The sequence below is a fragment of the Zingiber officinale genome, chromosome 7B (genome assembly GCF_018446385.1).
Source record: "Zingiber officinale cultivar Zhangliang chromosome 7B, Zo_v1.1, whole genome shotgun sequence".
NCBI lineage: Eukaryota > Viridiplantae > Streptophyta > Magnoliopsida > Zingiberales > Zingiberaceae > Zingiber > Zingiber officinale.
In genome coordinates, this window is record NC_055999.1 from 27,297,085 (window position 1) to 27,308,550 (window position 11,466).

General features: G+C 37.6%; 1 protein-coding gene across 1 annotated transcript; it reads left to right on the top strand.

Annotated features, from left to right (window-relative positions):
- Positions 1–3,028: 3,028 nt before the first annotated feature.
- LOC122004272 lies at positions 3,029–5,443 on the top strand. The gene is made up of 3 exons (XM_042559186.1): positions 3,029–3,786; positions 3,875–3,995; positions 4,043–5,443. The coding sequence occupies exons 1-3, from the start codon at positions 3,029–3,031 to the stop codon at positions 5,441–5,443; spliced, it is 2,280 nt and encodes a 759-aa protein (XP_042415120.1).
- Positions 5,444–11,466: the final 6,023 nt, after the last annotated feature.

Consider the following 11,466-nt stretch of genomic DNA (forward strand, 5'->3'; position numbering starts at 1 on the left):
CCCTGCAGGTGGACTTAGTCTGACATGACAATGAAGTTGAGTGGTACTACTCTTGGAGCAAGATATTAATTAAGTGAGTTGTTAGTAACTTACTTAATTAGTGGACATTCGTTATCTTAAACACGGGAGACTAACACACTCATGATAAGAAGGATCCCATAATGTAATTTGGGATTGGTGCGGTAGTGCGATAATAACTCTCTAGTGGAATGAGTTATTATCGATGAACCTGAGTTGTGTGTTCGGGGCGAACACGACATACTCAAGCTCATCGGAAGGCCAAAACTAATTTCTCCTCTAGGTCCCTATCGTAGCCTCATTAAAGCCTCAAGTCCATCCAAATGTAAGTCCATCTTGGTGTCCAAGAAGGGGGACGGTCCAATGCTTGGTGACCAAGCAAGGGTCGGCCACATCCTCTTCTACAGGGGTCGGCCCTTTGCTTGGTTCCCAAGCATGTAGGGGCCGGTCACAATAATTCAAATAAGGAGGGGTGTTTTGAATTTTTTAAAATTCTTCTCTTTGTAGAAATCTACAAGTTTTAAAAGAGAGATTTTAAATTTAAAAACTTTCCTTATTTGAATTAGGCCATATGTTTTAAAAGAAAGTTTAAAAGTTTTAAAAGAAAGTTTAAAACTTTTAAAACTTTCCTTTTTTAACCATCCTCATGGTTTAGGAAAAAAAAAAGGAAGAGAAGTTTTAAAATTTAAATTTTCTATCACCATGTTAAAAAAGGAAATTTTATAAAAGAAATTTTATATTTTAAAACATGGTTTTAATTTTTAAAACTTTTCTTTTTTAACTCCTACTTTAGGAAATTGAAAGAAAGCTTGTAAAATTTCATAAGAGGATTTCTTCTTGAAAAATTTTATAAAAAAAAAAATAATATTTCCTTCTTTGTAGGGGCCGGCTGATAAGCTATGAATTGACACATTAATTTTGGGTTAATATTATGTATTCTTTATATATTTGCACATGTTTAATTCCAATTTTGATCATGTTTCCCCAAACAAGGTTTTTATGAGCTTTATGGTGTTTTCCATCTTATGCATGATTTATTTCTCATTATGTGAATTTGGTCTTGTAGGGTACTAATGGGTTCATGATTCAAGTGGAGGCATGGTTCACTCAACCAAATGGAGCCCAAAACCCTAACTGACGCCAATTGAGCTTGGATTCGAGTCGAACCCCAGCAGGACCAAACCCTAGGTATAAAAGGGAATTTTTGGCACGGTGAACAGTGAGCTCGCGCTACTGTTCATCGTGCCAGTATCTTGACAGCGCGAACACAGCTCCCTCTCTTCGTCCAGATCTTCCATCCAGCTTGTCTTCATCGGCGTGAAGTTCCTCAGCCATCAGTGATCAGATTCCGGCCATAGTGCTTCGCCAGAAAGAAGATTTCGGCCGTGGATTACTGTTCCTGCGGGTCGCGCGTTTTCTCTCAGGTTGGAGGTGTTCTTCCGATTCGAGCTTCCCCTCCTCTACAGATTCATCGGCGGTGGTCCTCCGGTGATTCTGAGTCATTTCTGACATCACTTCATCTCTCGCAGCTTCTTTCCAGCGTCACGTCTCTAGAATCAGGAACCCCAGCACACGACAGAGCAGAAAGCCTGAGTTCTGGGCTTGTTGAAGATTTCTATGGTTCGTTCAGTGAATCTGAGTTCATCTTGAAGCTTGAGGGAACCATATCGATAACAGTTGGAGTGTTCTCTGCTGTTCCCTTGTGTGACAGCAAGGAGAAGACAAGTTTGGTCTGAGATTTTGGTGTAGAGATGATTAACTTTCCTGAACTTTGTTTCTTAACTTAGATTATCCTGTTCTTGAAATTTTGTTCTTGAATTTGTTAGTTTATAGTTTGGATTTAGTTGTAGTTTCATTTTCTACATGAATCTGATATGCTTAGTTCTATTTTTGTATGCTATCTAGTTCTGTTCGTGCAGCGGAATTGCTGCAAATTTTGTTTTCTTTGTTTGATATCAGCATTTCTATTTTAACCTTCTATCCATTGATAATTTAGTTGGAGTATAGAATAGAGAATTTGTAGTGTGATGAGTTAGATGTGATGTTAAGCTCTTGCATGTTTTGGTTCTGCAATTAATTACATTGAATTCTGCAACTTGGTTCCCATTTGGTCAATTAAAGTAGTTAAGTGCATTCAGTTCAGATTAGTTTCAAATAACCAAAGATTAGTTCTTAAGTTTGTCTAGGAATAAGTTAGAATCTGTGGTTTTCATAAGTGAAATTTGGTTGAATTCCATTTAATGCAAATGTGGTTTAAGTGTTTCATTCCTAGCTTGTTTTAAAATTCATTGCTGAAAAATTAACTATTGCCAGCAAGTTCAATTCTGTTCTCTTTTGCATTTTAATACCAAACCCTCATTTTATATCTAGGAAACCCAAAAAGAGTGTTCTTAATCCAAGACAAGCATGTTTCTAGCATAATCCTTGAAAAATTCAACTCGGGGCTTATACTAAAACATTACCTTGTGTAGTTGTGGGTTTTCGATCATAACATTAATTTGGGAGTTTATTTGTGACATCGAATTTGATAGCTACCAAATTTTGGCGACGTTGCCGGGGAACTTTAAACTTTGCTAGATTTGTTTGTTTGTTTTGGATTGTGAATAATTTTCTCAGCTTTAGTTTGCTGATTTTTTCTGATTTCATTGAATATCTACTGAATTTTGATTGTTGAATTGCTTGCATGACTAGGTCTTCCTTTGCAATATTGCTTGAACTTGACCGGGAGATTGAGAGAACCTTTTGGGCTTTAAGGAGACAAGCTAGGTCAGCAGCAACTTGTGAGAGAAGAATTTCAGAGATGGATAATCAGATAACAGAAGGGGATCGAATTATGAAAGAGCCTGCAGCACCAGATGTGGCTTATAAGTACTCATGCATCACTTATCGAGATTTGGCAGGAGATTTTAAACTCAGATAAGGACTTATTCATCTGCTTCCCAAATTTCAAGGCTTATCAAGAGAGGATCCCAACCGCCATCTATATGAATTCCATGTGGTTTGTTCAACCATGAAGCCACAGGGGATTTCAGAAGAAGACATTAAGTTGAGGGCTTTTCCATTCTCTTTGACGGGAGCTGCTAAAGACTGGTTATATTGCCTTCCAGCTGGATACATTACAAGTTGGATTGATATGAAGAAAGCCTTTTTGGAGAAATTTTTCCCAGCTTCTAGGACTGCAACTATCAGGAAGAGTATTTGTGGTATTCAACAAGTAGTGGGAGAGACTCTGTATGATTATTGGGAGAGATTCAAGAAGCTGTGTTCGAGTTGTCCACAACATCAAATTAGTGACCAGTTGCTTGTTCAATATTTTTATGAGGGTTTACTTCCCATGGATATGAGCATGATAGATGCAGCAGCTGGAGGAGCTTTGGTGAATAAGACTCCAAATCAAGCAAGAGAGCTAATTTCAAATATGGCGGAAAACTCACAGCAATTTGGGAGTAGAGCTCTTGGTACTAGAGTGGTTAATGAAACTCATTTGGTTTCAACTGAACAACAAGAAATTAGGAACAATTTGCAAGAATTGACTTCTCTAGTAAAGCAAATGGCGTTGCAAAATTCGAGTCATGTTTCAAATTTTCCTTTACTAATGATGAAGTTGTGTGGAATTTGTGCAAGCCAAGATCACTCTTCAGATCATTGTCCTAATCTACATCAAGATGAATCTGTTGCAATCATTTCAAGACCTCAATTTCAACAACACAAATATGATCCCAACTCTTCAACTTACAATCCGGGATGGAGGGATCACCCTAATTTGAGGTATGGGAATGCATTTTATCAGCAACAACCACAAGGGCAGATTCATCAGCCATATTATCAGCATCAATAGAATCAACATTATTACCAGAATCATCCAGCAAGTCATTCACAGCAATTTCAACAACAACAGCAACTTTAATTTTAGTAAAATTTCAGCCAAAATCAGCAATTTCAACCATTTCAGAATTTCCAGCATTCAAATATTGCAAGTCAGCCATAGTTTCAGAATTCACAGAATCAGCACACATATTTCCAGCATGTTCAGCAACCTTTGCAGAATCTCCAGCAGTCAAGTAGTGCAAATCAACACCAATCTCAGCATGCACTGCCTTCTTCTACAAGCCCCAGATCAATGCAACCTCAGCAGAACTTTAGCAGCTCAAAAATTGAGGATTTGATGCAGCAAGTGCTTCAACAACAACAGCAGATGATGCAACAGCAGCAACATCAGCAAAGGACTGATATAGCACTACAAAATATTGAAAGGCAGATTGGGCAGCTGGCTAGTAATATTAATCAGATGGAAAATCAAGGATCTGGACAATTGCCTTCACAACCGACTCCAAATCCTAAAGGAAATGTGAGTGCATTAACTCTTCGCAGTGGTAAAACAATTTCAGACCCAAATCCGAATTTTTCAGCAGGAGCACAGCAGAATATTTCCAGGCCATTTGCAGCTTCGAGTTCACAGAATTTCCAGAATTTTCCAGCAAATTTAGAGCAGCCAGATTCTGCACAGCATGGGAGTATTGGAGCAGATCAGCAACATTTTAATCAACCTGCAACTTCAGAATCCGATCAATTAGATGGAGCATATTTCGGCTTGGAATTTACTCCAGTAGCAGCTTCAAATTCAGCTCCAAATTCAGCACAAAATCTGGACAGCAATATTACCCAGCAAGGAGCTGAGTCTTCCATTCCGTTACCTTTCCCTCAAAGAAGTGTACAACCAAGAAAAGAAATGGAGGAAGAAAAGGCTAGGGAATATCAAGAATTGGTGAAATTATTCAGCAAGGTTGAAGTGAATGTGCCTTTGTTTACCATGATCAAGAAAATTCCAAAATATGCAAAATTCCTTAAGGATCTTTGTGTGCACAAAAAGAAATTAAAGGGGAATGAATTGATAAGTATGGGAAAGAATGTTTCAGCATTACTTCAGCCAGTACCTCAGAAGTGTGAAGATCCAGGAGTTTTCACCGTACCTTGTGTGATAGGAGATTGCATCTTTGAGGATGTGATGTTAGATCTTGGAGCTTCTATTAATGTGATGCCTAAATCAGTTTTTCAGTCATTAAGAATTGGACCTTTGCAGCCTACAGGTGTAGTGATTCAGTTGGTCAACCGTAGTCAAGCACACCCAGCAGGAGTGATTGAGGATGTATTGGTAAAAGTGAGAGAGTTAATTTTTCCTGCAGATTTTTACATCTTAGATATGGAGGGTGATGTGCTTGCAAACAGGGCTCCGCTTATTCTTGGACGTCCATTCTTGAAGACTGCTATAACCAAGATAGATGTACATGCAGGAACTCTCTCTATGGAGATAGGAGACACAGTGGTTCGTTTCAGCATTTTTGAGGCTATGAAGCATCCTAGAGAGGATCATTATATACTTAGCATGGATATCTCGGAGGAGTTGGATGGCATGGGGTTCTTGTGAGATATTGACTCAAGCACACCCAGCAGGAGTGATTGAGGATGTATTGGTAAAAGTGAGGGAGTTAATTTTTCCTGCAGATTTTTTACATCTTAGATATGGAGGGTGATGTGCTTGCAAACAGGGCTTCCCTTATTCTTGGACGTCCATTCTTGAAGACTGCTAGAACCAAGATAGATGTACATGCAGGAACTCTTTCTATGGAGATAGGAGACACAGTAGTTCGTTTTAGCATTTTTGAGGCTATGAAGCATCCTAGAGAGGATCATTCTATACTTAGCATGGATATCTCGGAGGAGTTGGATGGCATGGAGTTCTTGTGAGATATTGATTCAGACTTAGAGGTTTCTGATTTTGGTATAGAGAATGAATTCGTTGCATTGTTGGAAGATATTTTAGATGTGGAATCTGATGTTAACTTAAGTGAATGCGTAGGGGATTGCTTAGGAGAAGCATTACCCCTAGGATCGCTCAGAGAGGAAGAGGTATGTGTAGGGGATTGTTCAGCAGCACTACCCCTAGAATCACCTACTATTGACCAGACACAGGAGGAATTGAAGCCATTGCCTCAATATTTGAAGTATGCCTATTTGGGAGAGAATCATCAACTACCTGTCATCATAGCTCAGAATTTGGAACCGGATGAACGATTGCTAGAGATTCTGAGACAGCATAGGAAGGCAATTGGATGGACTCTGGCAGACATTCCTGGGATCAGTCCTTCCATTTGTATGCATAAGATTCACTTAGAGGAGGATGTGAGGTTAGTGAGATAGCCACAGAGACGACTGAACCCTTTGATTTTGGATGTGGTAAAGAAGGAGGTGACTAGACTCTTACAGGCTGGCATTATTTATCCGATTTCTGACAGTAAATGGGTCAGTCCCATCCATGTGGTTCTGAAGAAGTCAGGGGTGACAGTGGTAGCTAATGAAGAGAATGAACTGGTGCCCACGAGAGTGAAGAATTCCTGGAGAGTATGTGTGGACTATAGGAAGTTGAACCAAGCAAGCCGAAAGGATCATTATCCACTTCCTTTTATTGATCAGATGTTAGAGCGGCTGGCAGGTAAATCCCAATATTGTTTTCTTGACGGTTATACTGGTTATTTTCATATTTGCATCGACCCAGAGGACCAGGAGAAGACTACCTTCACCTGCCCTTTTGGTACATTCGCATATCGTAGGATGCCATTTGGATTGTGCAACGCTCCAGGTACTTTTCAGCGATGTATGGTAAGTATTTTTGGTGATTTATTAGAGCATTGCATGGAAGTATTCATGGATGATTTTTCTGTTTATGGCTCTTCTTTTGATGCATGTTTGAAAAACTTGTCTTGAGTTTTGAGTAGATGTATCGACACGGATTTGGTGTTAAATTTTGAAAAGTGTCACTTTATGGTAGAGCATGGTATTGTTTTAGGTCATACAGTCTCTAGGAAGGGCATTGAAGTAGATCTTGCTAAAGTTAGCGCTATATCTTCTTTATCTTACCCCGCATGCGTGCGGGAGGTTCGAGCTTTTCTTGGACATGCAGGTTTCTACAGGAGATTTATTAGAGACTTCAGTAAGATTGCTCTAACATTGTCTCAGCTGCATCAGAAGGATGTTTTGTTTGATTTCGATCAGAGGTGCAGAGAGGCTTTTGACAGATTGAAGGAGGCTCTTACTTCAGCACCTATTATCAGACCCCCAGACTGGTTCTTACCTTTCGAGTTGATGTGTGACGCTTCAGATTATGCAGTGGGAGCGGTACTAGCGCAGAGAGTGGATGGAGCACCACATGCTATTTGCTACGCTTCCAAGACTTTGGACTCAGCTCAGGCAAACTACACAACAACAGAAAAAGAGCTTCTTTCTATTATTTTTGCTTTAGATAAATTCAGATCATATCTTCTTTGTTCTCATGTGATTATTTTTTCAGATCATGCAGCTTTGAAGTATCTCCTCAAGAAGCCTGATGCAAAGCCTAGATTAATCAGATGGATGCTTCTGCTTCAAGAATTCGACGTAGAGATACGTGATAGGAGCGGGAAGGAGAACTTGGTTGTCGATCACTTGAGCAGGATTGAAGGAGACTTGGACCATTCGGCTATTAATGATGATTTCAGGGATGAACAGCTTCTACAACTGCAGGGTGAGTCTCCATGGTATGCGGATCTAGTGAATTTTTTAGTTGCACATGTTTATTCCAAACAATTTTTGAAAGCTCAAAGAGATAAATTAAAAAGTGATTCAAAATTCTATGTTTGGGATGATCCTTATTTGTGGAAGTTTTGTAATGATCAGATTATAAGGAGATGCATACCTGACTCTGAGTTTCAGTCTGTACTTACTTTTTGTCATTCTTTTGAGTGTGGAGGACATTTTGGACCACAAAGAACTGCTAGGAAAGTTTTAGAATGTGGTTTGTATTGGCCTACCCTTTTTCGTGATGCTTATGCTTTTTATCGATCATGTGATAGGTGTCAATGAACTAGGAACAAAGGACTTAGAAATGAAATGCCTCAACAATTCATATTATTTTGTGAGATTTTTGATGTTTGGGGTATTGACTTTATGGGTCCATTTCCTGCCTCTTTCGGTTTTGCTTATATTTTATTGGCAGTTGATTATGTTTCCAAATGGGTGGAGGCCATTCCCACTCAGACTGATGACTCTTCTGTTGTTGTTAGCTTTGTCAGGTCTCACATATTTTGCAGGTTTGGAGTACCCAAGGCGATCATAAGTGATCAAGGGTCTCATTTTTGTAACAGACACATGAAGGCTTTGCTACATAAGTACGGGGTTACACATAAAGTTTCTACATCATATCATCCTCAAACAAATGGGCAAGCAAAAGTGTCTAACAGGGAGGTGAAATCAATTCTTGAAAAGACTGTGAGACCGGATAGAAAGGATTGGAGTAAGAGACTTGAAGATGCACTATGGGCTTATAGGACTGCTTTCAAGACCCCTATAGGAATGTCTCCATACAGGATTGTGTATGGAAAAGCTTTCCATTTACCCGTGGAGATTGAGCATAGGGCGTATTGGGCGGTTAAAGCATGCAATCTTGATAGTGAAACGGTTGGAGAAGAAAGGAAATTGCAACTTCAAGAACTTGAAGAGATTAGATTGGAAGTTTATGAGAACTCACAGATTTATAAAGAAAAGACCAAGAGATTTCATGACAAACAAATTGAGGTGAAAGACTTCCAAATTGGTGACAACGTACTTTTATATCAATCTCGTCTCAAATTGATTAAAGGTAAGTTAAGATCTAGATGGGAAGGACCTTATTGTGTTACTAATGTTTTCTTTTATGGAGTGGTTGAGATCCAGGATATGTCTACTGGCCGGATTTTTAAAGTTAATGGACAAAGGCTTAAAAAGTTTCATGAAGGAGTTAAGGGCTTGGTGGTGGAGGAAATGGAACATGTTGATGCTATTTACCCGAGTTAGAGGGGAGTTTCACTTTATCTTTTGTTTCTTTGTAAATGAATAAATTTTTGGTGCTAGTAATTTTCATATTTGTTTAGGAAAAGTTTCGGTTTCATTTAGAATTTTCTTACATAAATAAATTTTGAGTCTCATTAGTAGTTTTTATTTTTGCATAGTTATAGTTTTGGAATTTAGGTTTTATGTTCATGATAGTTACCATTTCTTTGAGTTTGATAGTCTTTGTTTTAGGAATAAATGGTACTTCCTTCTTTTGACATTTCTTTGTATCATTTTTAGGGATTTGAAAAGTAATGTTAAATTTGATTATCATGTTTAAAGACTTTATGGCATGATTGAACTCTAGGATTGAAAGAGGTTGATACTAGTGATGGATTCTTTATTGATGGAATGGTATGATAACTTTTATTTACCTAGTGAGGTTTAAGCCTATTTTAAGTGATGCACTTGTAGCTTATTTCACTCTAGAACTTGCTTCAAATCTGATTTATACCTTTAGATCATTGTTGAGTCATTTTTATGAAACTTACTCCATTATCACATTGCCCTCACATATTTTTGTTATTTCTCTTGTCATGTATCATCATATCTTTATTCTTTCCTCATGTTCTATTTCTTTGGATGTGGTTAATTTGGATAATATGTGATGATTTTATTTGGCCGGGACGGACAAATGAGTAAGTGTGGGGGAGGTGTTTAGTTTGAAATTGGAGTTCTTTTGAACTGGAATCATAAATGTATTAAGCTGGAAAGAGGAAGGACAGTGGGAGTTGGCTGTGTTATATTGTTTCGGTAATTGATACATTTGAGTGTGAGAAGATATATTGTGATCAGCTTGGAATTTTGGAAACTGAGTAGCTGTGGAAATCTGTAGGAATTCAGGTGCAGAGCTGAAATCTTGTGTATCAGTTATAGTATCAAAATCAGAATGCAAGATTCTAAGTTAAGGAAGTTTAGTTAGAATTTGAGAAGATGTTAAAACAAATGGTATCCAATATTTTTATTGCATATGCAAACGCAAGGAATGATGGCTTCAGAATTTATTCTGAACACAAAAGAATGCCGGAACAATTCAGTGAGGAAATTGAAGGAAAGGGGCAGCAATTGAACTAATACAGTGAGGAAAATGCCAGGAACAGAATTCAGAAAAAAAAAATAAACAACAACAAACTGTGCAACTCTGTGTAGGATGTATACTAAAAGTCTAGCTTTTGGTATAAACATTTATCTAGAAATAAGAATCACATTGGTCAAATGTCAACATTTACGATAAATGTAGTTGCTCAATTAATTTATATTGTAGATAACATGGTGTGTGGTGTCACACACAGAAGATCATGTTATAGGTTCCTTATAAATTATAAACAGTAGCTCACGACCAAGATGGAAAGGAACAAACCATTAGAATGTCGTAATGTAATTAGGTGTTAGTTTATCTTAACTATATAATTACACTAGTACACTTAGAGTGTATTGAGTAGGACCATTTGAGGTCGTTCCTTTTATACTAACTTTATGAAGGAACAAAGACCTCAGTTATTATGGAAGTGTGTGCTCTTAATCCTAATATAATAACAAGCACATATATTTGATATTTATTTATTTAATTTATCAATGGGTGAGATTTAGTTCGATAAATCAATCAGCTCGATAAGTTGGGAAATGATATCACTTATAGTGTGTGTTGTTGATTATAGAAGGAAACTGTGTCCTAGTGATCTAGGTTGAGAATGTCCCCAAGAGGAGCTCATAAGGATTTTCATGTTAAACCCTGCAGGTGGACTTAGTCCGACATGACGATGAAGTTAAGTGGTACTACTCTTGGAACTAGATATTAATTAAGTGATTTGTCAGTAACTTACTTAATTAGTGGACATTTGTTATCTTAAACACAGGGAGACTAACACACTCATAATAAGAAGGAGCCCAAAATGTGATTTGGGATTGGTGCGGTAGTTCAATAATAGTTCTCTAGTGGAATGAATTATTATTGATAAAATTAAGTTGTGTGTTCGGGGCGAACACGGGATGCTTAATTGTATCGGGAGACCAAAATCAATTCCTCCTCTCGGTCTCTATCGTAGCCTCTTAATTATAGAGTACTATACCCACCTTCTTATCCATCCCATAGGGGCCGGCCAAGCTAGCTTGGAGACCAAGCAAGGGCCGGCCAAAGTTTGGTTCATGGGAGCTTCAAGGTGGCCGGCCCTAGCTTGGGTTCAAGCTTGGTGTGGCCGGCCCAAATTAAAATAAAAGGATTTTTATTTTTTAAATTTTTCTTATGTGGATAACATGATTTAAAAGATAGTTTAAAAATTTAAATCTTTCCTTTTATAAGATTCAACAAAAGATTAAGAGAAGAGCTAAATCTCTTTACTTATTTGTAGATTAAAAGGTTGATTTTAATTTTGGTAAAAACTTTCCTATTAATCATGTTTATTATTTAAAAGAAAGTTTAAAAATTAAAAATTCTCTTTTATTAGTTTCTACAAAAGATTAAGAAAAGATTTAATATCTGTCCTTATTTGTAGATTAAAAGAGATTTTAATTTTTAGAGATAACTTTCTTTTTATCCACATGATAAAA

Excerpts from the sequence above, each read along its gene's own strand:
- LOC122004272 (XM_042559186.1), top strand. The coding sequence starts at position 3,029 with ATGAAGCCACAGGGGATTTCAGAAGAAGACATTAAGTTGAGGGCTTTT. Across the intron at positions 3,787-3,874 it reads AGGGATCACCCTAATTTGAG|AATCATCCAGCAAGTCATTC; the intron begins GTATGGGAATGC and ends CATTATTACCAG. Across the intron at positions 3,996-4,042 it reads CCAGCATTCAAATATTGCAA|CATGTTCAGCAACCTTTGCA; the intron begins GTCAGCCATAGT and ends ACATATTTCCAG.